This window comes from Phyllopteryx taeniolatus, chromosome 7 (genome assembly GCF_024500385.1).
Source record: "Phyllopteryx taeniolatus isolate TA_2022b chromosome 7, UOR_Ptae_1.2, whole genome shotgun sequence".
In the NCBI taxonomy this organism is placed as follows: Eukaryota; Metazoa; Chordata; class Actinopteri; order Syngnathiformes; family Syngnathidae; genus Phyllopteryx; species Phyllopteryx taeniolatus.
The window spans coordinates 20,537,345-20,562,875 of record NC_084508.1 but is presented as its reverse complement, the minus strand read 5'-3'; the positions used below and the strand labels follow the sequence as shown (position 1 = coordinate 20,562,875).

Sequence of the window (25,531 nt, the reverse complement as noted above, 5' to 3'; positions counted from 1 at the left end):
AGAGCAGCGGAGAGAGGACACAACCTTGGGGCGCCCCAGTGCTGATGCTGCGTGTGGATGAGGTGGCCTCCCCCAGCCTGACCTGCTGTGTCCTGCCCGTCAGAAAGCTGTAAATCCACTGGCAGATGGCAGGTGAGACGCTGAGCTGGAGAAGCTTGGATGAAAGGAGTTCAGGGATGATAGTGTTGAATGCTGAGCTGAAGTCCACGAACAGGATCCTCGCGTAGGATCTCAGAGTAGCTTCATCCGTTTAATTTTCGAACCGATGGTGCTACTTTGAAGTCGACAAGCTCCCACTCCCCGTTGGTCTGAATGAGTTTTTTGGACACTTCCAGGGTTTCCTCAGATTTGGCACCCTGAATCATCTTGATCTCCGAATCTTGGCACATCCATTAAGTAAGTCACATGTCAAAACCAACAATATTGAATAAAGTAGATTTTTATTGTATTTTTCTTTAATTACATGCACAATATTAATTTCATAATTTAACTGATTGCATTTTATTTAGCAATTCAAGATATTTCCTTTTCCAAGCTGCATGGTCTATTTCAGACTTGCCTGGGAGTATGTGACTGACTGAAGGTGTGGGCAGTCTTACCTTGGTGCAGATATGATTAAAATGTCAAGGAGCAGTTTTGCACATCAAAGGGAAACGTGTAGATGTCCAGTTGGCAGGAACTGACCACTCTAATGGTTTTACTGTCAAAAACATGGCCAGTGTTGTGTAAGAAGACGTGCGTGGTTTGGGGAGAGTCGTCCTCACCCATGCTGGATGAAAAAAGGAAGGTAAAAAACAGTATCACACAATGTATTTTCATGCCCTCATTTGACATTTTCTCCCATTTGTAGCTCCTTAATTGATAGGTGCTTTAGAAAAATAAGAAAAAAGAGAAAAGGTGAATATGCTCTATTGATGATGTACAACAGTTTCATTTTAGTTTTGTTTTTGTTAAATACATATACAACTGAGATGTGAATGTCTGGGATCCAAAGATTTTCCCGAGAGACAGAAACTCTTTTAGTTCCACAATCCCTCTCATTCCAGTGCAGCCCATCTATTCTCCATGCCTGCAACAATCACAACCATTGATGTTAAAGCCAAGCATCAAACCCTGGCATTTTCAATTGTATTTTACATACAGTCGAAGTACAATATTGTATACTTTTATCCGTGTAGATTCTGCCATCCAGGTTATGGTAATCCGCAAATGGTGAATGAAGGCAACGGGACGGTTCTTTGTTGAAGATGTTTCCTTTTCAGTCCAAAAGGCCTCCTCTCTTATGGCTGGATGCAATAATGGATGTAAATTGCAACAAGAATATTGTGGATAAATTCAACAGTTCACCATAGGAAAAATAAGATAATATTCATCGATGGCAAAAGTACTCAAGACTATAATCAAGTGAAGTACAGATACCTGAAAAATCTAAGTACTGTAACGATTATATCCCACTACATTGACATAAAAGACAAACAGATATCCCAGTAGTGCACATAATAAAAACACTTCAGGCAAAATAAGCAAATAAGTGAATGCAAAATGTTATTGCGTGTAATTAACAGTAGAGTTGAAATGAGGTTGATTTTCTGATGCAACAAACACATCTTGGAAGTTTATGTTTGCTCAAATATAATTAGAATATAATATGATTGAACAAAAAAAAAAGCTCTAACATCAAGCTGAGTTGACGTGATGCAACACTGACTGCCAGCAAATACGTGAGCGCGCACACACTTATAATTACAGTAGCATCACATTGGCTGCATGATATTAAGAATCTCTGGGGATTATTGCAATTCACTGGCAACATCTTCATGGACAAATGCCAAATTTTAATTTCACCCTTACTGGGAGGCAAATTTTAACAAGAAAATATTGTTTGCCTTTTGGTAGCACAAAATATGGTAAGTCTTAGGGTTTTATTATGAACATAATAAAATTGAGCTCACGCAGAATACAAAGTGTTCATGCTCAGTAAACACCAAAGACATAATCTTCAACATAACCGAATGTTACTCAACTGTAATCTCCTCAAATAGATTTTTGCATTGAATTTAATTCTAAAACATGACATCTTTGACATCCACAGAACGGTTGTTTGGGAGATAGCTAGGGAGTTAGATATTCATTAACCTTGCACTTGTTGTTTAACACCTCCAATAACCATTCGCCCATTTTATTTTTGAACAGTTTCACCTGAGGGACTTGCAGGCTGGTAAACTCTAGACTCTTGCACCTCAGTATGTTATTAAACCATATTCTTATTTTTTTAGATGGGGCTGTTTTCAGAAAAATATGCAACATTTTTGCTCAGTATTCAACTTGTAAATATTTTTTCCGCACTGCACCAAATCCATTTTGAGCCATTAAACCGGTAATTAAGACCATATGTCATTGCAGAACTAAAGCAGCAAGTTTTTGTTTTGTTTACAATAATACGTTGTATGTGCCACCACTAGTCTAAACATGGAATTCTGATTAATATTGCATTTATGGAATAAGAATGAAAACACATGAATTCATCAGTTTTCATCCCTCTCAGGGAGCCACCATGTTGGGCAATATTGATCGAAATTGATGTCACGACTACCCTCGCGTGTTGCGTCTGGAATACGCGGAACGACACACGACCAAACGCGGAAAACAGCTGAGCGGACTCCCTGTATACTGTATCTTGCAATAACTACCCTAACTAAGGGTTGATGACATGATGATATGAACCAAAAGGGTTCTATTTTCGTGACTGGCGTGAATGCGGTGCAACGCGTGATGTAACTATGCGCGGAGGTGGGTTAGACCCGGCAGGGGCGGGGTGGCAATTGGGAAATTCGGGACAACTCTGACAAGAAAACGGCCGGTCCATTTCAGGCCAACCTGGGCCAGCGTTTTGTTTCTTTCTTTGTAGTGTGGGACAGACATCCGTTTTCTGAGCCGCTTATCCTCACAAGGGTCACGGGAGTGCTGGAGCCTATCCCAGCTATCATCGGGCAGGAGGCGGGCTACACCCTGAACCGGTTGCCAGCCAATCGCAGGGCACACATAAACAAACAACCATACGCACTCACATTCACACCTATGGGCAATTTAGAGACTTCAATTAACCTACCATGCATGTTTTTGGGATGTGGGAGGAAACCGGATTGCATGGAGAAAACCCACGCAGGCACGGGGAGAACATGCAAACTCCACACAGGCGGGGCCGGGGATTGAACCCCGGTACTCAGAACTGTGAGGCAGATGCTCTAACCAGTCGCTCACCGTGCCGCCACGTCTGAGACAGACAACAACACGTAATGCCCGGATCCGACTACAAGACAAATTTGCTTTTTCACGATTGCACTATGTCAGACTACTGCAATAAAATCTTGTATTCCGATACCACCGCATCCCGTTTTTTTACGATCATTGGGTTTTATCTTGTCAAAAGCGACCGGATACACTCGTTACAGTGGTGACGACAACAAGAGTGGATCGTTGTAAGGACAAAATGGGGAAAAATGTGTGTTGGTGGTCACCGGTGCTGAGGACAGAAGGCTTGCTTGAGGTATGTTCCCGTACTTTAATACGATACGGCTCACAAGCAGGCAACATAACGTTATGTAGCCTAGCAAACTAGTGCTAGCACTAACAGTTGTACGTAAACATGCCGCCGTTCTGTCGAATCATGCTCTAAAGCAGACGTGCCCAAAGTCCGGCCCCCGGGCCAAATCCGGCCCGTGTTCATATTTCCACTGGCCCGAAGCCTCTGTCATAAAATCAATAATATGTGGCCCGGCAGTACAAAATACACACGCAATTTTATATTTCACCACAGGATGGCAGTAAACTTGTGGCCGAACTGTCGCGGGGCCGTCTCGCGCATGATATGTTTTTTGCCCATTTCTAAAATGGCAACTAAGAAAAGGAAAGTAAGAAAAGGAAAGTTGATAGCGAGAGCTGCCGTTTCCAGGACAAATGGAAGTCTGCATATTTTTTCACTAAATTTAGAAACAACTGCATCTGCCTAATTTGCCAAGAGACTGTGGCTGTGTTCAAGGAGTTCAATATAAAGAGGCACCAACAGACGAAACATGCTCATTATGACAAGCAAACTGCGAACGAACACAGTGAAAAATTGAAGCAACTGGAAGCTGGTTTAACGGCACAGCAACACTTTTTCACAAGAGCCAATGAGTCGAATGCAAATGCAACAAAGGCAAGCTATGAGGTGGCAATGCTGATTGCCAAGCACTGCAAACCTTTTACTGAGGGTGAATTGTTTTACTATGCTGTCTGCTGCTAGGTAGATCTGATAACGGCCTGACCTGGATAAATGAAGGTTAAAATAAAAATTAATTAAATTTCTAAAATTCTATGGAATTTGACTCCAGCTCAAACTTTATTCATCAGAATCAACAAACAACATGTTTGCATTAATGTGAACGGTGATACTGAGATCTCGACTGCAGTAAATGGGGCAGGTCTGGCTCAAAAGCGGTGGTTTTAATGCGCAAGATGTCACGCAGGTGGGAGTCACTTAGTCTTGTCCTCACGCGGTTCTTATTCATGTTCATGACTGAGAATGTCTTCTCGCACAAGTATGTCGAGCCAAACAAGCTCAACATTTTCTTTGCAAATGTACGAATCTCTTGGAACCTGTCTTTATCCAGCTGCTGGTAAAAGTTGACAAGAGGGAGTTGTTGGTACGGGCTGCGACACTCCGTGTCACTCTGCAGCTCAATGAGCTCCAACTGCAGGTGGGCTGGAACGTCACTGAGATCCACGGAAACGGGAGAAGAAAAAACCGTGATATCCTTTTTAATAGTTGCAAAATCCCTGAAACGTTGTTGAAACTCCTCAGTCAGAGATGAGATGTTTGCAGCATACCTCCTCATTTGCGCACTGATATTGTGCGCTGGAAAACAGGTCATTATTTCTTGCAGAGATTGGAAATGTGTGGTATTGGGCTGCGTTTGTGACAGGTGGGTTTGGAAAAGTAGCAGCTTGGTCCGAAAGGCTTTAATATGTGAATACAGTTGGCTTATCAATGGATTTTGCCCCTGAAGGTTCGTGTTCAGGGCGTTCAGATATCGGGTTATGTCAACTAAAAATCCAAAATCAGACAGCCAAACAGGATCGGTTAGTTCTGGCATCGGTTGTCCCTTGTTTGCCAAGAATTGTCCAATTTCCTCTTTGAGTGAGTAGAAACGCTGCAGTGCAGACCCCCGACTGAGCCATCTTACATCGGCGTGATACACAACATCTCCGTATTCAGCGTGGATATCCAGTAGAAATTGTTGAAACTGGCGGTGGCACAGGGCTTTGGAGCGAATATAATTAATAGCCTTTATCACCGGTTTCATAACGTGATCATATTTCAGATGTTTGGCACATAGAACCTGTTAGTGAATAATACAATGGAGTTTATAGCTTCACCTCCTTCTTCGCTTACTTTGTTACACACTAGGGTTGATAATCCACTGTGCTCGCCAACCATGGCAGGTGCGCCATCCGTAATAATCCCCGTGATTTTATTCCACTGTAATTTTATGTCATCTACGGCGGAACAAACAGAAGCAAATAAATCTTTCCCTCTTGTTTGGTCCTTAAGGCTCTGGAGGTCAAGTAGTTCTTCACACACGTTCATTTCACTGTCCATTCCTCTCAAAAAAATCAGTAACTGAGCGGTGTCGGATGCATCCGTGCTTTCGTCACAGGCTAACGAAAAAAATTCAAACTCCACTCCTTTTGCGTCCAACTGTCTCTTAATATCAGAAGAAACTTCTTCGATCCTTCGTGACACAGTGCTACGAGCCAGGCAAACATTGGCGAACTGTTGCTTTTTCTCAGGACAAATGCTCTCCACCATTTACATCACACAGTATTTAATAAATTCACCCTCAGTAAAAGGTTTGCAGTGCTTGGCAATCAGCATTGCCACCTCATAGCTTGCCTTTGTTGCATTTGCATTCGACTCATTGGCTCTTGTGAAAAAGTGTTGCTGTGCCGTTAAACCAGCTTCCAGTTGCTTCAATTTTTCACTGCGTTCGTTCGCAGTTAGCTTGTCATAATGAGCATGTTTCGTCTGTTGGTGCCTCTTTATATTGAACTCCTTGAACACACCCACAGTCTCTTGGCAAATTAGGCAGATGCAGTTGTTTCTAAATTCAGTGAAAAAATATGCAGACTTCCATTTGTCCTGGAAATGGCAGCCCTCGCTATCAACTTTCCTTTTCTTACTTCCAGTTGCCATTTTAGAAATGGGCAAAAAACACATCATGCGCAAGACGGCCCCGCGACAGTTCGGCCACAAGTTTACTGCCATCCTGTGGTGAAATATAGAATTGCGTGTGTATTTTGTACTGCCGGGCCACATATTATTGATTTTATGACAGAGGCTTCGGGCCAGTATAAATATGAACACGGGCCGGATTTGGCCCGGGGACCGGACTTTGGGCATGTCTGGTGTAAAGCCTAGATGATACCAAGGTTGAACACTTAGGCCATGATTTCAAAAGGTGTGTTTGGCACAAATACGACACAGCTCATCACAAAAACAACACCATACCTACGGTAAAGCATGCTGGTAGCAGTATTATTCTTTGGGGTTGTTTTTCTTCAGCCTTAGTCAATGTGGAGTGAATTATGAAGAGTTCCAAATATCAGTTAGTGTTGGCACAAAATCTTTTGAGCTTCTGCTATATAAGAAATGTCAGGAAAATCCCAACTAGAACACGTGAACTTTATTTGGGTTTAATCAGATGCATTTTAAATGGTGGCAGGTGAGTGCCGACTCCTATTTTTAAATTCACTTCAGTTGTACATTTTATAGGTCACAATAATGCTGGAAAAAGATTTGAAATGATTTATCTTGGTTGCCCTGCGATTGGCTGGCAACCAGTTCAGGGTGTACCCCGCCTCCTGCCCGATGACAGCTGGGATAGGCTCCAGCATGCCCGCGACCCTAGTGAGGAGAAGCGGCTCAGAAAATGGATGGATGGATGGATTTATCTTGGTGTCATTTCTTTTCTTAAGTTTTCACAAAAACCTAGCATTTGAACAGGGGTGTGTAGACTTTTTATATCAACTGTCAAACACCCATCTAGGTGCAAAATGATCTGGTCCTTGCGGTCCAGGATGATTTGTCCGTCAAGGAGTAGCATCATATCTTATAAATGTCTTGGTTAGCATGTGGCACACTTAAGTTCATTGATAACAATTGATTGGACTGTTGATTTAAAACACACACACACAAACACACAAAAGATTTGAACAGACCAAACTGCTTCATTTCTCAAATGAGTTATTAGCATACATGAATGAACCGACATTACATGCTGATTAAGTTATTTTTTTAAGGAAATAAAGCATAAAACAACAAAAACTATCAAAAAAGAACAAACAAACAAAAAACCCCACTAGATACAATAGTGGTGAGTAATAATATAATTTAAAAGGGGATAAACTGTGCTGCTACATTGTCATGCAAATAACACACTAACAGGACAATCCATTCAAACACGTCATTAATGCACAGCATGCCAGTTTATAAGTGAAATCGTGATGCGTTGTATGAGTTGACCCACATGACAATGATGCTAATGAAGCTGACAGATATGAAGAGGGTGTAGATGCCAAACAGCAGGCGGTCTATGATAAAACCAACTTGGATCCACTCTTCTGCGCTCTGGCTGACATCCAGCTCCTGTTCCACTTTCAGCCGGATGACTCGGAGGTCTCTTCCCAGGCTCCTTAACTCTTCCACAGCCTTGTCCTGGCCCAGTGGCCCTTCTGGTCTTTGGGCCGCTCCTTTACCTGCTCTCTGAGTGAATGGCTCCATTTCTGTTTAGGAGGTGCCAGGTGAGAATGCATCTTGGCAAAAACTGAAACTTTTACTGTAATTTCACGTGTATAATGCGCACCCATGTATAATACGCACCCCCAAAGTTGACCTCAAAATTCTGGAAAACCCTTGTACCTATGTATAAAGCATTTTTACAATGCATAATTTTGCTTCTACCCATATGATCAAAACATTAGTATTTGTATTTTCTGTATTTTGTTAGTTTTTTCAAATAATTCTGAAGTTAAGCACCTTATTTGAACACATAATACTTTGTTTATTTACTTGCTCTTATTTCGAAATTCACAGCCCTACTTTTATTTAGTAACTAAGAAAACACAGTTTTTCTCATATGTTTGATTACCCAGGAAGAATTTGTAAGATGTGTACAATTCTTTAAAGAAAACAAGAAGGACCAGGCGAAAAACATTGAATTTTATTTTAAAGGGATTCAAATTAAACTGTCAAGCATTTCAGAAAAGCATTATCGTTAAACAAAACATAAAGAAATTAATGATGGTTGTTCAGTCATCAGTTGTATTTAAAAAAAAATATTTCACAAATTCTGCCAGGGTATGTAAACTTATGAGCACAACTGTACATATATGCCTCACAAGTGTAGGCTACACCTTTTTCATAACCTCTAAGCGGCGGTGACATATTGGAATGAAAGTGTACAGCTTTTTCATAACCTCAAGGTGGTGGTGGCATATTAGAATTAAAGTGTACACCTTTCTCATAACCTATAGGTGGCGGTGGCATATTGGAATGAAAGTGTACACTTTTCTCATAATCTCGAGGTGGCGGTGCCATACTGGAATGAAAGTGTACAGCTTTTTCATAACCTCTAGATGGCGACATACATTTATAAAAAAAATATATATATTTTTTATTTCCCCGTATATGTAATTCTTGATCTTTGACCTTTTTTGCGGGAAAAAATGCACATTATACACGAGAAATTACAGTACTCCTCTTGTGTGATCGGGTTTCAAATGCACACAGCGTGGTCTTACCAAGTGTGCCAGGATTTCGGATGATCTGCTCCACTTGTGTGGGCTTTGGAGGAAGCAGAACCAGGTGCCCCATTAACTGGATGACAAAAATGCGGATCCAGCGAGGAACCTCTGAGTAGTGAGCAGAATTGTGCAGTAGGTTGGTGATGAGAATGGTCTCCAGAAGACTCACCACCATCAGAGCGAGGCAGAGGGACAGGAACACATCTGACATGAAAACAGATGATGTGACATGATGTGTGAGCCATAGACAATTCTCGAAAAATTACATTATTACTCCATCATGAACAATCTTTTTTTTTTTAAATCCATCCATCCATCCATCCCTGACTGATTTGGCACAATATTTTTTTAACCAGGCAGGCTGCTAAGTTGGTAAAAACGTCACTCTGTTTGGCTCATGAAATTGTAACTCTGACTCAGTCCCTCATCAGCCATGAACCCCACCACGTCACTGCAATCACTCTTCAACATCACCGACGCTGCCCTCTCCTAGTTACACACCTACCTGACCGACAGAAAACAATTCATCTTCATTAACAACTGCTCCTCCTCAACTGCCCCCCCATCCTAAGGTGTCCACCAGTGCTCAATGATTGGCCACTTCCTCTTCATCCTTTACCTCATCCTACTTAGCCAAATCACACTGTACGTCCTCACACTCTCTCTTTTCTCTGCTACGCTGATGTCGTCCAGCTCTACATTTTCCTCCCAATCCTGGATGCAACTCAATTGGGACAAATCAAACCTAATCATAATCATTCCAAATTTTATTACCCATCGAGACAATGACTTCCACCCCACCGTCGACAACTTCACTCTGTGACCCTCCCCTCACTGCTGCAATCTTGGTATCACCTTCAACGCCAGCCTCTTCTTCAACCAACACATCAGTCACATCACCAAAAAAAGCTTTCTTTTATCTGGAAATCATCTCTCGCCTCCAGCCTCACTGTCTTTCACAGCTGCCAAAACGCTGATTCACGCCTTCATCAATTTCCGTCTTGACTATTGCAACAGCATCCTTAGTGGCACAAACACCCGTCTCCTCAAGAAACTCCAGCTCATCCAGAACGCTTCACCCTTGTCCTCCACTGGCTCCCCATTTCCCAGCGTATTAATTTCAAACTCATCCTTCTTACCTATAAATCCCTCCACAACCAGGCACCCTCCTACCTCACAGACCTACCCCACGCCATAGCTCTGCATACAGCCTCCGCTCTTCCAGCTCAAGTCTCTCCATACCACAAACCAAGCACAAAACCTGGGCAGACAGAACGTTCTTCGTTGTTGCCCCTACCCTATGAAACTCTCTCCCACAACACATACGACACTGCACTGACCTCCCATCATTTAAATCAATCCTCAAAACACAACATTTCTGCTCTGCTTTCATCACCTAGCCATTTGCACACTCCCCTACTTTCTTATTTATTTTTGTCTCTATTTTTTTTCCTATTTATTCCTATGTGTTACCCATTTTGTAATTTTTCATTGTTCTTCACCTGTGAAGTGTATCTGAGAACCTTTTAAATACGCTCTTGAAATACAATTTGTTATTCTTATTCTTATTATTCAAGATACTCATAAACCTACTTATGAGGGGTATGGTGTTTCCAGTGATGGGCAGCAGGTCGTTCATGAGGAGCAGGAAGACGGTGTAGCCCAAAATGAGGGTCATCTTGAACAAGGAGCGGTCCACCTTCTGAGGAGGCAGCAGGAAACTGAAGAGGTCCACTGTGATGAGGAAGCAGCAGGGGATCAGCAGGTTCACCACGTACAGCATGGATCGGCGTCGCATTGAAATCTGTCCGTGAGAAAATGATGAATATGACATTTTGTCAGTTTTTGATTACATGTGGACACTTTTCCAGATACAAAATATGACATGCAGTTAGATTTATCGCAGCAGGAAAGTTTCCGTGACTTCATCATTGGTGGGTGCGTCTACAGCCGACTTCATTCGTCACTAATCAAAGCGACTCGTATCAATCCTTTTAAATGTGGAGCAACGGCAGTCTCGCATGGAGACATCTCTGTGCGGAAGAGGACAATGCGTAATCACAGCGCGCCGTGCATTGTCACTGCTCTTGGCCTGTGTGGCAATAGACTATCTAAGCGGGTACCCTATTAAATACTATGAGCTGGTGAAAACCGCTGGCGACTTAAATACTGTAATTGTGGTTAATCAATCATAGTTGAATTAATATTCAATAATAACATTGAAAAAGTCGAAGATTTATCATTGACTTATCAAAAAAAACTGTTTTGCATAAAATAAAAACTGTTACATTACATGATGTTAGTAAAATAAACATTTTAATGCATTTTACGTTATGAAATAACTGTTTCATTAATTATCATTTAGTTAAATATACATATACAATACAAATGACCATGATTTATTTTATTTTATTATATGATATATTTTGTTCTTCAAATAAACTATCTTACATAAAGTAAAAAATATTTGCAGAATCATTATTTTACATTTTATTTTTAATATAGTTGATTAATATTAATTCAATTCATCACAAGTAGCTTGTTAAAATGAGAAATATTACTGTATTAAAAATTAGTAAATATTACTTTTATTATTAAGATTTTTTTTACAAACACATTTTAACTTTTTTTAATTAATTTTTATTTTATTGTTATTTATTTTTACCTTATCTTCGAATGACCATCCATCTGTCCGTTTTGCAAATAAAATACAGCTCTTGAGCCCCAAAATTTGCCCACCCATGTTGTAGCTTTACATCCTTTCGGACATAAATAATATGTAAGGGGAGTAAGTAAGTCCTTACAAAGAAACGAAGTTCTTCGTAAACGTCACCATCCGAAGACGATATCTTCCGTTGTAATGCTTTGATTCCAATGAGCTCCCATTCACCCATAGTTGTCATCAATGTTTGGGAATATTTTAATATTTGCTCTGTTGACATTACGCGGCCAATCTGTATCGAAGACACTGAAAGAAGAAGTTTTTCAATTATTTAATTTATATAATACATTACATTACATTTTTTTAGATACACCTGTATGACTCTTTCTGGTATTGTTTCTAATTCCCCTTCCCTTTTTCCTTAATAGCAGCACATTATTCTTGCAGCATTACAACTTTTGACCTTATATAATTATTGTAAAATTTAAAAGACAGTCTCACAATTTAATACATTTTCCCCTCATATTTTTTCATAGAATCCAATGTAAAGCATAAGAGAAAACAAAAACAACACATATATTCACAGAAAAACAGAATTCCAATCTAACAACAAAGGTGTTAGGAACTTGTGAATATAAAAGGAGTATGGATGAGTTCGTACTTACAACGATGCAGGTAGGCGTTGAAGGTTAAAGTGCAGTTCTGGATGTCAAATGGAAAAGTGTATATGTCGAGCCTGCAGGAGCTCACCACTCGGAGAGGCTGTAGATCGATCACAAAGCCGTCGTGATACACATATGTGTATGGCGTGAACGGAGCTGAGTTCCTCTCCATGCTGCAGGAAGCGGATATTTCCGAACACAAATTGAATTGGAATGTGTTGATTTGTACTTTTAACTTAAATGATTTCAGGGTACTAATTATTGCTCCTCCTTGATTGTTGCAGCGACTTACAACTCATTGATGACCATATCGGGGACCCACAGCACTTTTCTTGGGACTGTAATCCATTGGGCACCACACTTGTTTGGCTCCCAGCTAATAAACTCATTTCTCCACCTCTGCAACACAGGAGCACTGATAAAGAGTCACATCATAACATACTCTTCAAGATAAAATGTAGTCCCAGTCGAGCAGCACTAACTCAAGGCACATATTTTACAATAGAAAAAATTGGAAAGTGATGACTCACCAACATTTGGATGATAAATGTTGTCACTATCTGAGCCTTTTCATCCTGAAAGAAGAAGTCAAAATGTATTAGTTTTATAGGGGTCGCCATTAAACAAGAGAAGTTGTGACCTTTTTTGTAATAGATGTCAATGTCGCTTACCACCCCGAGAATGCCTATCAGGACAAAGTCAACACTGACAAGCGTGGCAGTTGAAATGTTCACAACGGGTCGAATGGAGCTGAGGCTGAAGACGGGCCTGAGAGCCTCCAGTAGGGCGGGGCTATCCGGGCGAGAGCAGTTCGGCATGATGGAGACGCATGACGCTACACGAAGACCAAAGACCATCAGCAATATTGGGAGCCAGCAATAGGAACATGTGCTAGTTTGGGTCCACTTTCCCCCCAAAAAACTTAAGTGCTCTTCCTTGCTCTCCAGAAAAAGTGTTACTTAATGTTTTCTGGTGAAGGTCCACCAAGAATCTTTCCAAACACGCAGTAGTCAGTAGAAACACTGTTCTCAAAGACAAGTAAATAACAATCCAACAACTTATCATGAAAGATTCCGTAAAACGGCACACTCATTTTCTCCTATTGCTATAGTCTATTTGCACCACCTCAAATGTCTATTGGTATTTTATTGTATTTGAAAGACAGTTAACCACAAACATTAATCTACGTAATCGCAAAAGAATACCGAAGGAAATTGTACATAAAGTTTAGCAATGTACTGTATTACATACATATTGGACTTGATTCAGCGAAGAGTGTCAAAAAGCTTCAGAATGCGGTAGAAATATTTTGTCACAAAAAGCCTTATTTTAATTTAGGATTTTAGGGTGCTAAGTTCTGAAAATATTTGTTTCATTATGTTCATTCAACAAAAAAGTAATACAAACATTTGTTGCACTAATTACAATCCTTAACATAAGGAATGTAATTAAATTGGCCTTATTTATTGCCACTTTCAGTTTGCTGAGGATGTTTGAAACCATCTCGTGTAAATTAGCATGCGTCAAAAGGTCAAACAGGAGGTTTGAACAATAGATGTGATCTGAATGTTCTTACCGTGCATGAAGAGCGAGACGAAGATGAAGAGAACCATAGGCTTGACTTTCTGTGGGCAGCACTAAAAACATTACATAACAGTGGGTCAAAAGCGGTTGTTAGGTTAACAATGGTGATGGTGTGTGAAATGATCCCATTTACTGCAAGTGAATTACACCCATACTTGCTCTGTTCAATTGTTTTTTTTATTTGTTTTATTTTTTAACTCAGTTTTAGGTATTCAATTTTAGAAGAGATTGATACATGGCATAAATATAAATGTTGATACATTTCTGATACAGGACAAACATTACCGGTAATTAAGAAACCCTTAAGGTCTGTTTTTTATTTATTTATTTTTTTTTTTTTTTGCGTGGCCAAAGGGACACTAAACTCTTCAGTCAGCATTGCAAATACTGTTCTTTTCAAAGCAGATATCTACAGTATTTAATGACTACGTTTATTAACAAAGTGTTGGACAGTGAGACTCCTCTCAGAGAATGTGCAGTCAAAGAGCTGGGGCCTCCCCTTCACTCTGGCCCCCAACTGCAATGCTGCACTGTATTACCCTTTGCTTTACTACTGTGTAGCAATTATTGTGGTCCCCCCCCCCCCCCCCCCCCCCCCCCCGCCCACCCATTTTCTTCACTTCATCAAAATACGTTTTTATGTCAAATCAACACAATTTTCCTCTGTTTATAAATTTTGAAAAACGCTACCAGTAGTTTACATGCAACCCAAAATTTCCCATTGCACACCATAATTTGGGCCTACTTATATACATATTTAATATAAAAACACGTTAAAAACTCTTTTAAGAGTAGGTTCTGACAGCTGTGAACAAAAAATCTGCTATTTTGCCTTGAAGATTTAAGTTAAGTTAGCTATGCCAGTTTAAGAAAAAAATAAATAAATCATTATTTTCAAGCTGCTGTACCTCCTATTTATCCACTCATCCATCTCACCGTTGATCCACTTTCTATTGTGCTTGTCTTCATTAGGGCCACGGGTGAGCTGGACCCTTTCCCATCTTACACTGGGCGAGAGGCAGGGTACACCCTGGACTGGTCACTAGCCAATCGCAGGGCACACATATAGACAAACAAACCACACTCGCATTCACATTGAACAATACATTATCATACGGTTAGATTTTTATAGTTACAGCTATTCAGTTAATGATGTCTGCTTGGTTTAATGTTTCTCATTCTCATATTGTAAAGGAGATGATTTATAGAGAACTGAAATTAAAGTTTCTAAGAGGAATAACTAGATTGAAAGGAATATCAGCCAAAACTATGAGGTATTTGTTCATATAATTTTATTTTTTTAACATTGTAGACTTTCACACAACATCTAATCAACACTAATTGTTGATGAGGGATCATTTAAAAATTACTTTTCAAAGTAATAAAATAAGCATGTCAAAATGACCTATCAATCAATTCCACAAACAAAAAACAAAAAAAACACTGACAGTCACTGCTATCATCTACTGCCTACAGGACTTGACCCAGATGATCATGATGGTGATGAAGCTGACAGATATGAAGAGCAGGTAGATTCCAAACAGCAGGCGGTCTATGATGAAACCCACCTGGATCCACTCTTTTGAGCTCCGGCTGCACCCCAGCTGCTCCTCCACCTGCTGGCGGAGGACCTTCAGGTCTCCACCAAGGCTCCTCAGCTCCTGCAGCGCCCTGTCCTCCACTGCTGGTCCTTTCTCCTCATGAGGGTCATCTTCAGCTCCATGCTGTGTGGACACACTGGTGCGTCTTGTGTCTGTTTGTTGAGGGAGATTCAGTGAATAATGGGGTGTCAGGAAGGTTCCAGGACTGGTGTCACAAAAGATATATTTCAAACCTAAACTCTGAGGTTTGCCCTTCAATCTGGGCCAGACGATCAACCAGCAAGTCTACAAAACGATCCTGCGGCATTTGCTCTCTTCAGTACGTGAGAAGAGGAAAAAGTTGTGGCAGGCCAACTCATGGCTACTTCACCATGACAACACGCATGCTCACAGTGCCCTGAGCATCTGACAGTTCCTGGCCGAGAAGATCTTCACCGTGCTGGAGAAACTTCTCTACTTACCCGACCTGGCCCAGTGTGATTTATTTCCCTCTTTCCCAAGCTCAAGGGGGTTATCCAGGGTCCCTGTTTTGAGGATATGGAAGACATCAAGATGGATGTGGAGCATCCCAGAAGAATCCTTCCAGCAGCGCATGAAGACGTGGCACAGAAGACTGGTGAAATGCGTTAGACTCCAGGGGGGATTACTTCAAAAGGGAAAACTTGCAGTTTGTAGGTTGGATTTGAAATATGGCTTGTGGGACACTATTCCTGAAACCTTTCTGACACACCTCGTATATCAAATCTCAAAATGTTTTTTTGCATTATTTCCAATATAAAAGTATTAAGCAGAACTAATCCCAGTATACCTGCATCTTTGACTTCTTCCCAAGGCAGACCAACAAGACGACCTAGAATGTGCAGAACAAGCACACGGATCCAGCGAGGAACCGGAGTGACATTTTCAGAGGTGAGCAATAAGTTGGTGACGATGATCGTCTCCAGGAGACTGGCCACCATCAGAGCCAGACACAAAGAGAAGAACACATCTGGTGTGAAAGACAGGGGGTAAAGCACACACACATTCAGCTCTAGATTGAGTGGTGAATAATTAAATCAACGAGCAGAGAGATCGACACAAGTTGCTTCTTGCGGTAAGACATGTTTGCTTGACATTTGAATTGTGACGACATGGAAATCGGTAGGCCTATGTGTTTGCCCATGCTGTTTATGGATCATGCAAATGATCAATACTTGCCACTGTAGCACTTCAGCACACTTCCTGCACCTCGGGCATTTGTTTATAAAATCATTGGGTGTGTGACTATTATTAAGCTGTGGCGGGGAGAGCTCTGAACATGAACGCATTAATTTGACCATGATAGTTGGAAATTGCAAAGCCATGACAGAAGTCCATTCATCCAATCATTTTCTATACCGCATGTTTTCATTAGGTTCACAGGTGTGCTGGAGCCTATCCCAGATGATATCGGGCCAGAAGTGGTACACCTTGAACTGGTTGCCAGTGAGTCACAGGGAACATAAATAGCCATTGAAACTCACATTCACACCTACGGACAATTCAGAATCGTCAATTAACCTAACATGCATTTTTGGAATCGGAGAGGAAGATGGAGGTAAGCATTTTTTGTTGTTAAAAATCAGAAAGCAGAAAGGGTACACCCTGGACTGGTTGCCAGTCAATCTCAGGGCAAACATACAAACAACCATTCACACACAACAAACCTATGGCCAAATTAGGGTCCTCAATGAACCAAACATGCATGTTTTTGGAATGTGGGAGGAAGCTGGAGAACCCATGAAAAAACATGCAAGCACAGGGAGACCATGCAAACAGCACAGAAGCACAGAACGGTCAGACCCAAGATTCGAACCCAGACCTTGGATTGAGGCACACATTCCTTCCAGATGTTACACCTCTCACAGCCAGGCATACAATGTGCTTATTTGAACGAGGCATCTATTGGAATGAGACCTTCATTTTACACATGCTTATATAGGATGGAGCAAGACATACCATATTGACATCAGTTGATAGGTCAATGGAGAATTGTTACTTCTCACTTGGTATGGAATGTGTAAAATGCTCTATTCCCATGTCTTTTAACTTTGGTTCCTATCAAAAAGGCAGTGCAGTTGGAGGAGGAACTAACTGATTCCTGCTTACATTTTCACTGTTACTTTTGATTGATGCATTTGCGACCAAAGCCAATGCCTACTAAAGTTTGCACTTGCTGCATGGTTGTAAGATCAAGCTGATAGTTTTGATTGTCATATGGTTTCTGAATTTAGTGATGTTAGAATAAATGTAATTTTGTGTGTGTGCGCTACTCGGGCATTTTTGGTTCTGTTTCATTTTGACATCATTGCTGTTCTGTTTTCTGTGTTGACTCTGTCCTTTTGTTTCAGGGCTGGGCGCGGCTAGGTGTGCTGAGCTCCTCACACAGCTGTCCCCCATTACTCATCACCCTTTGCATTTAACCTCCGGTCTGACTTCCACTCCTCGCCAGAACGTCCTTGTTACCTGCATGGTATTGGTCAGCTTTGCCTTTCATTCCCGGTTGTTCGAATTGCTTGCTTCATGTTTTAATACCTCCCTTGGTTGAACTTTTGGTCTGGCTCCTTGTGCTCACTCGTGATTTTTTAAGTGCATTACCTTGTTGGAAGTTTTAGAATTTTTTTCCCCCTGGCTTTTTCCGAGTGACTTTTATTTAGACTGATTACTTTAAAAAAAATTTTTTTTTTAGCCTTGCCATGAAGAGAGAGAGAGCTCAGTCGCTGCCACGCTCTGTCCTCAGTTATTTTGGTACTTTGTTTCTTTGTTTATTTAAAGATTTATTTGCTACTTTGGGGTCAGTGTCAGCTTTTGGGTCTAATTCCTCCTCTAATGTTACAGAAATCACCCTCATTAATATTTCATTCAGTAGTAACTGGTTGTTGAGGCACCAACAAAAGTGTTTGTTGGTTATTTGTTAGAGGCTAGATTATTGAATCGCTACAGAAGGGATGAAAAGACAGCATTGTAGAACATGTAGCGGATAGGTGGTGTTGGGACTTAAGAATGTCATTGCCGGACAGAGGCCTCTCCACTGTATCTTAACAAATGTTGTTTTGCATCCTAAAAGAGTGATACCCTAATCCAAAAGCTAACCCATTTGTGGTTGAAGCGTGTCTCTAACCTATAGGATATATACTTGAAGTCCTATCTAGTCTTTGTGCATGAACTGATGAAGCCGGCTCAGAGGAGATGTGAAACGTCTTTTAAACAACCAGAACAGTCTTGTTACGCATGAGGAAATGTACTGCCTTGTGGAAACTTGACTATAATAAGTACATTAATTACCAGTGCCTAGTGGTGCCAGCTGTTATAGTCTTTCCTGAACGGAGAAAGATGTCATCTATTTGTGAAGAGGTGTTAAAGTGGATGACACATTTGAGACAAGGGGCTCTATTTTTGTAGACACCGCATTGGCAGTGGAGCGCAAATGCCTCTGGATGCTGATTTTCGTGCAAGCGCAAGGCTTGCTGCGCGTGTTTGCCAAAGTGGTAAACCTTGTTGGGGCGTTCCGGCACAGCAAAGGGAGTGTCCTTGCAGATGGACCTGGCAGAGTGACAATTTTATGGCAGAAACTCGATCTAAACTTACGCCAGCTCAGACTACATCTAAGTCCTGGCCCAGTAGTTAGACAGCTGGTCTAATGTGATTTTGGTGAATTTGATCAGGATATGACTGAAACATTATGAACTTGTATGTAGATCCTCAATGTAACAACTTTATACAAAGGGAAACTGACCGTGAGTCTGGCACTTACTCATGATGGGAATGGTGTTTCCTGTGATAGGCAGCAGGTCATTCATGATGAGCAGGAAGACGGTGTAGCCCAGGATGAGGGTCATCTTGAAGGAGGAGCGATCCGCACTTTGTGGAGGTAGCAGGAAGCTAAAAAGGTCCACTGTAATAAGGAAAATGCTGGGGATAAGCAGGCTCACCACGTACAGCGTGGACCTGCGTCGCAATAGGATCTAGCAGAAGAATTGAAAAAAATTCAATAGTATTTGCTTTCTTTGGACCCAGTGTATTCGGATTTGGTTCATTTGTGTGCAATACAATTGGACATACATGAAATTGAAGCTTTTCCACATAGGTATCCTCACTCCCAAATTGATGAATCTGCTTTACGGCCGTGATGTTCAGCAGCTCCCATTCCCCTAAAGTGGTCATGACACTCTTGGATTTCGCTGTGATAAAATCTTCAGACATCGATAGGGACAACTTCAAGTCACTTGCTGAAGACAGGAAAACATTTAGTTGTAAAGGCCAGTAACCGCCCCATTTTATATTGCATTATAGAAAATGCCGACATTTGGGTAATTTTTGTTGTCTGATTTGTGCGTGTTATTTTTATTTTTATTTTTTTATTTGGACTTGTTTCTAGCGATACTTCATAGGGCAAGGAACCATATTTGGCTCCATTTTGAAAGTACCAGTAGTACAATTTGGAATTGAAGCAGTATTTTCTGGAAGAAGATGCCCCAAAAGTTAAGCAAAAACCACGTGATGAGCAGATCTCATGAGACTATCTAGAAATCAGGCAAGGCAAATAAAGTGTTTTTCGTTTCTTGCTAAAGGTATTTGTTCTTTTCATTTTGGCAGAAAATGTGTTCCGGGATTGAAACGCTTCTTCACCTTCAACAAATATTACAAGGCTTTTTCCTCCAACAAATCCCTTCTTAACATGACTTCTGATTTGGAATTCAATTTGTTGTTTCAAATATATAACAATAAATTGCAGGGAAAATTGTGTATCTGGAATAATATGATACGGTGATTATACAGTCATAAGGTTTTCACAGTCATAACAGACCTTTGGGGGAAACCATAACTACGAAGACAAGGGCGACTAAAATGAGTTTGAAACTTGAGGATTAATTCCAAGTGGGTTTTGCTTTGTTATTGGCCTTTTTGTGATGCTGCCATGGAAGGGAACCAATGGCCAAGAGGGAAAGTGGGATGATGACAATAGAATTGGAAAATGTAACTGAATTTGACATATGAATGCTATATGTATGTCTGGTTCTGTCTTGGCTGCTCAGTACAATACTGTACTGTTAAAGAGACGATAAATCCATATTAATAATTTCAAATACTGTAGTGGAACGTACACACACCATCATCAAAGCCAGTTATGTCATACAGTATATCGCTGACATCGGGCGGAATCCTCACACTTCCAAGACCATCATGTTTCAGGAAACAAAATAGGCGTTTTTTTTTGTGGAGCCATTAACATTGCATCGTCAAAGAGAACAAGCCATTTTCAACAATTCAGATTGGTAAGTAATTTGTAAAAATAAGAGACCCATGTGGGCACTGACCAATAGTATACATTTGAGGAAAAATCTAAAATTGACCAAATTTGGACATGGGAGGTTTCTGCTCAACAGTGAATATATGATACTGTATTTATTTCCCCTATTTACATTACAATTCAAATCCATCCATTTGATCAATTTTCTATAGTGCAACCTGCGCGTTGCAGGTGAGTTGGAACCTTTCCAAGCTGACTTCAATGAGAGGCGGGGTACACCATGGACTGTGCACCACCCAATAGTAGGGCACAATCCACATGTAGAAAAACAACCATTCACACTCAAATTTACACCGATGGCTAATGTAGAGATTTTAGTTAATTTAACATGCATGTTTTGGAATGTGGTAGGAAGCTGGAGTGCCCAGGGAAAATCCACACAAGCCCAGGGAGAACATGGAAACTTCATACAGGAAGGCCGGAGCACAGATTTGAACCCAGAATCTCTCGACTGTAATTATTTAGAACGAAATGGAAGCCGACCAGCATCAAGAAATGGATTGTGGTTGCACTACACACCAACAAGTCCTCTATAAAGGGATGATGTGTAGACCTGTGAAGTTAGTGACTACTACATTTTACATCTGCTACAAACGTGTTCCTCTATGATTAGCTACAGAAAGATTTGCAGTAAATCTAGTTAATGACATCCGCTATCTAACATTAATCTATCGCATCTGTTCTGGGGAAATGCTCATATGAACATTCATTCATTCATTCCATTTTCCTGAGCTTATCCTCACTAGGAAACCGGAGTAACCGGAGAAAACCCACGCAGGCATGGGGAGAACATGCAAACTCCACACAGGCAAGGCCGGATTTGAACCCACATCCTTAGAACTGTGAGGCAGATGTGCTAACCAGTCGGCCAATTGAATTTAATTGATGACGAGCACCCACAGCCCTCTCACAGTCCCATTTATCATTCGAGCCTAATAGGAGCAATGGTTTGCACTAAAAACCTCTTGAGGATGGTACACACAAATCACATCTAAATTACTTCTTATTTTTACAGTATCCTTATAGTTCAGAGTTCCACAGCTGATCAAAAGTCACCATGCAAAGACTGTTACCCAAGTTGATGAAGGAGCCAAAAGTAAGAGTGCAGTCCTGTATGTCAAAGGGGAAGGTGTAGATGTCGAGATTACATGTACTGACAACTCTGGTCGGTTTTGCGTCTTCCATTTTTCCATTGCTGTGCAGATTCACATACGGAACAAATGGAGCTTTGTCTTGATCCATACTGCAACACACAGATACAGACTTAAGGGTATACAAAATCATGTTTTACATTGTTTATGGCTCCCGAAAGCAAGGGAGATGTGTTTCATATCTGTTCATACAAACCTGGCAATAGTCTTACACCACCACTATAATATATTTTTTAAATAAAATTTTCACGTTAGTCATTTGGACACAGTAATAATATTTCCGTGTGAAAGTTGTTGTTGTTGGTGTTTTTTGCCTTATTGTTAGTTTTTAGAAATGAGTATTTTGGCCAAACTAAAAAAAATAAAAATAAAATACTATGATAATATAGTCATACAATACCAATGCCCAATGACTGGCAGACTTACAAGCAGACCACAATAAACTCCCAGGAAAAGAACCAGTAGTCGTAAAGTGGCAGATATCCAAACATTCTGCATAGGCCTGAACCCCTCAGTCAGATCAAAAATAAGATCCAGACCATTCACACCTATGCCCTGCCGGTAATCAGATATCCCATTGGCATAATACCCTGGTCACTGGAAGAAATGCAATCCACTGATATCAAGACAAGAAAGCTCCTTACAATGCACAGAGGGTTCCACCCCAAGTCCAGCATCCTGTGGCTGTACACAAAGCGGAAGGAGGGAGGTTAAGACTAGCGAGCATCACAGACACTATCCAGGAGGAAACAACAGGCCTCTAAGAATACCTGAAGACGATGGCCCCCAGGGAGGACCTACTAAATTAATGCCTCAGGCAACAGAAGCCCAGTAAGGAGAAGGAGCCAGATGGTCTGTCATGGAAAGACAAGCCCCTGCATGGCATGTACCACCCACAAATTGAAGAAGTGGCTCACATCGAGAACACATACCAGTGGCTGGAAAATGCTGAAATGAAAGACAGCACGGAAGCACTAATCATGGCAGCACAAAAACTGGCCCCAAATACAGGATTAATAGAGAAAATTCTACCACAGGGTCTACCACATTAGATAGGACCCCAGATGTAGGCTGTGCAAAGAAGCCCTAGAGACAGTGCACCATATCACAGCAGGGTGTAAGAAAATAGGACACACAAGACATTGTGGTGGTGGCTAAACATCAGAAGACAGTTGTTGTGATAGATATAGCGATCCCGAGTGATAGCAGTATCCAGAAAAAGGAACATGAAAAGAGAAATGCCAAGGGCTGAGGGAAGAACTAGAGAAAATATGGATGGTGAAAGAAATGGCGGTGCCAAAAGTGATCGGGGTGCTGGGGGCAGTTACCACCAAACTGGGTGGATGGCTCCAGCAGATATCGACCTCTGACGTCTCCTTCCAGCAGAGCACAATACTGGGAACAGCTAAGAATCTGCGCAGAACCCTCAAGCTCCCAGGCCTCTGGTAGAGGAGCCAAGCCTGAAGGCGATACCACCCGGGTGGGTGAGAACATTTTTTTTTTTTTTTGAGTGCGAGTGAGAGAGAGGGAGAGAAATATAGAATTACAGAGAGAATAATAATTATTATTATTAATTATCATGACAACTTAAATTCATATAGCGCTTTTCAAAATACCCAAGGTCCCTTTACAGGGTCAAGGGGGATTAAACAATGTGTTGGGAATAAGCCTTCATGAAAAGGTGTGTTTTGACAGCTGCTTTAAGTTATCAGTCCATTATTATTACAGGTTTCTCTCTCTCAAAAAACTGAATTCTAATGTTCAACTAATACAATGGTGTTATTCTCATTGCCGAATAATAATAATTTTTGTTATATTCCTTTTTTTCATCATTGTACGATTGTTTTTGCTTTTCAGTGTGGCCCTCATGTTCCTTAATTGTGTATATTGAAGAAAACAACTAAGCTGGTTAAATTAAGTTTATAAGCTATTTTCCACAAGGCTTATATGTAGTGTGTTTTTAGTTTTCTAAGTAAGACACTAGGAAACAATTAGATTTGGGCATGAAAACATGTCTAAAACAACACATCTAATGACGGTCCAAGACTGTACTGATGTACAGACGTGCCTGTGCATCTAGTATAAGTGATACACAAATTATGGTTTGAAACTCACAATTCATGGATGATAAGATCTGGAACCCAAAATTTATGTCTGGGAAGAGAAATCTTGTCAGTGCCGCACTGGACTGGGTCCCAACTGACAAACTCATTCTGCCACAGCTGATGCAACAATGAGAACATAAATGCATCATAAATCACCATCCCCAACATAAAACAACTAATAAGGATATATTACTTACAAAATGTTGCCAAAGATAAGTTGTCAGGAGTTGAGCCTTCTCATTCTGAAGAAGAGATGCTTCAATTATGTCAGTGTTACATTCAGTTATTATGAATACAGCAATTGACACAACTCTCCATTCTGATACGTTAATTTGATGTCACCTATTGTTTGTACTGACTTAAAGGTAAGTGCCGGTTGCCTTTCGTTCCACTTACTGCCATAATTATTTATGCATCCATCCATCTTCTATAGCGCGTGTCCTCATGAGCTGACTTTGGTCGATAAGCGGGGTACACCCTAGACTGGTCGCCAGCCATTCGCAAAATTAACCTCATACTCACATTCACACCTATAGACAATTAAGAGTCTTCAACAACCTTACGTGCATACTGTATTGTTGGTGTGCGGGAGGAGTGCCGGAGAAGGCTTACCATATTTAAAATGCGATAATTACCAATCATTTAATAAATGAAGGTGATATTAGCGCAAAAAATGTGTAAGAAATTGTATTTTTAAAATACTCACTATCATATGCACATACAGTAACTGCCTTAAGTATTTAAAACTGTCCATAATGGGTCTGGGGTTGTTAAAGTAAAAAAAGTTATTCAATAAAAATACACCATCTTGACGTTTCAAGTCATCTAAAGTAAAGTCTACCATTTACGGTGCTACTATCCCGTAATATCACTTTTCATAAATACAAATGCCAATCAAATTATTCAGAGAACAGGCTCCAAAGTTTGCCTGAATACCACATTTGATGTACAGTAGACCAGTCCAGGGTCTCATTTGCCTTTCGGCCAATGTAAGCTGGTATAGGCTCTAGCTCCCCATGACCCTGAACAGCATAAATGGTATAGAACCATTATAGAGGGATTCATAATGAGCTCAACATACCACTCCTAATATTCCATAGAGGAAGAAGTGTAAGCTGACGTTGGTGGGGGTTGCCATGTTTGTGACTGGCCGTATGGCGCCCATCTTAAAGATCGGCTTCAGGGCCTCCAGCAGCGCCAGTTGGTTCGGTTGAGAGCAATTTATCATGATGGCACTGCAAGGAGCTGATAGATCAGAAACAGCAGGTCTTTAATTTTTTACTATACTCATTAAAATACCCCAAGGGGAAATTCAACTCACACTCTGCACACCACACAGACAATAGCATATATTCATTAGCTCGCTACTCTGTTTTGGTCTGATCTGTCCTGTGCGTTCTAATGCTGACAAACGAACATACCTGGAATAAAAACCAATAGCGTAATCAGCGAGGACTCCATTGAGAGAAGGGCCCACTAGAATTCAAGTGGTATCAGTTACAAGTTGATCAAATACAGGATGTACAACTGGAGAAGAACCTACCTTAAGTGAAGGATTCTTGAAGGGCATAACACCAAATCTTTTCCTCATGT

The 25,531-nt window shown here is 40.8% G+C and overlaps 1 protein-coding gene across 1 annotated transcript; it reads right to left on the bottom strand.

The window, feature by feature from the left end:
- Positions 1-7,029: 7,029 nt before the first annotated feature.
- LOC133480916 (uncharacterized) lies at positions 7,030-25,531 on the bottom strand. Its single transcript, XM_061779638.1, has 17 exons — positions 25,482-25,531; positions 25,360-25,414; positions 25,020-25,183; positions 24,136-24,180; positions 23,949-24,055; positions 21,756-21,925; positions 19,434-19,600; positions 19,126-19,336; positions 16,162-16,341; positions 15,321-15,505; positions 13,745-13,805; positions 12,699-13,003; positions 12,461-12,567; positions 12,128-12,341; positions 10,438-10,687; positions 8,829-9,048; positions 7,030-7,829 (listed from the first exon to the last, which is right to left on the bottom strand). Exons 1-17 carry the CDS (start codon positions 25,527-25,529, stop codon positions 7,529-7,531), a joined length of 2,790 nt encoding a protein of 929 aa, XP_061635622.1. The 5' UTR covers positions 25,530-25,531; the 3' UTR covers positions 7,030-7,528.

What these genes read in the sequence shown, in the direction of transcription:
- LOC133480916 (XM_061779638.1), bottom strand. Translation starts at nt 25,529, where the DNA reads ATGAGGAAAAGATTTGGTGTTATGCCCTTCAAGAATCCTTCACTTAAG. An exon ending in GCTATTGGTTTTTATTCCAG is followed by an intron (nt 25,184 to 25,359) that starts GTATGTTCGTTT and finishes CTGATCTATCAG; the next exon opens with CTCCTTGCAGTGCCATCATG. An exon ending in CTTATCTTTGGCAACATTTT is followed by an intron (nt 24,056 to 24,135) that starts GTAAGTAATATA and finishes TTGTTGCATCAG; the next exon opens with CTGTGGCAGAATGAGTTTGT.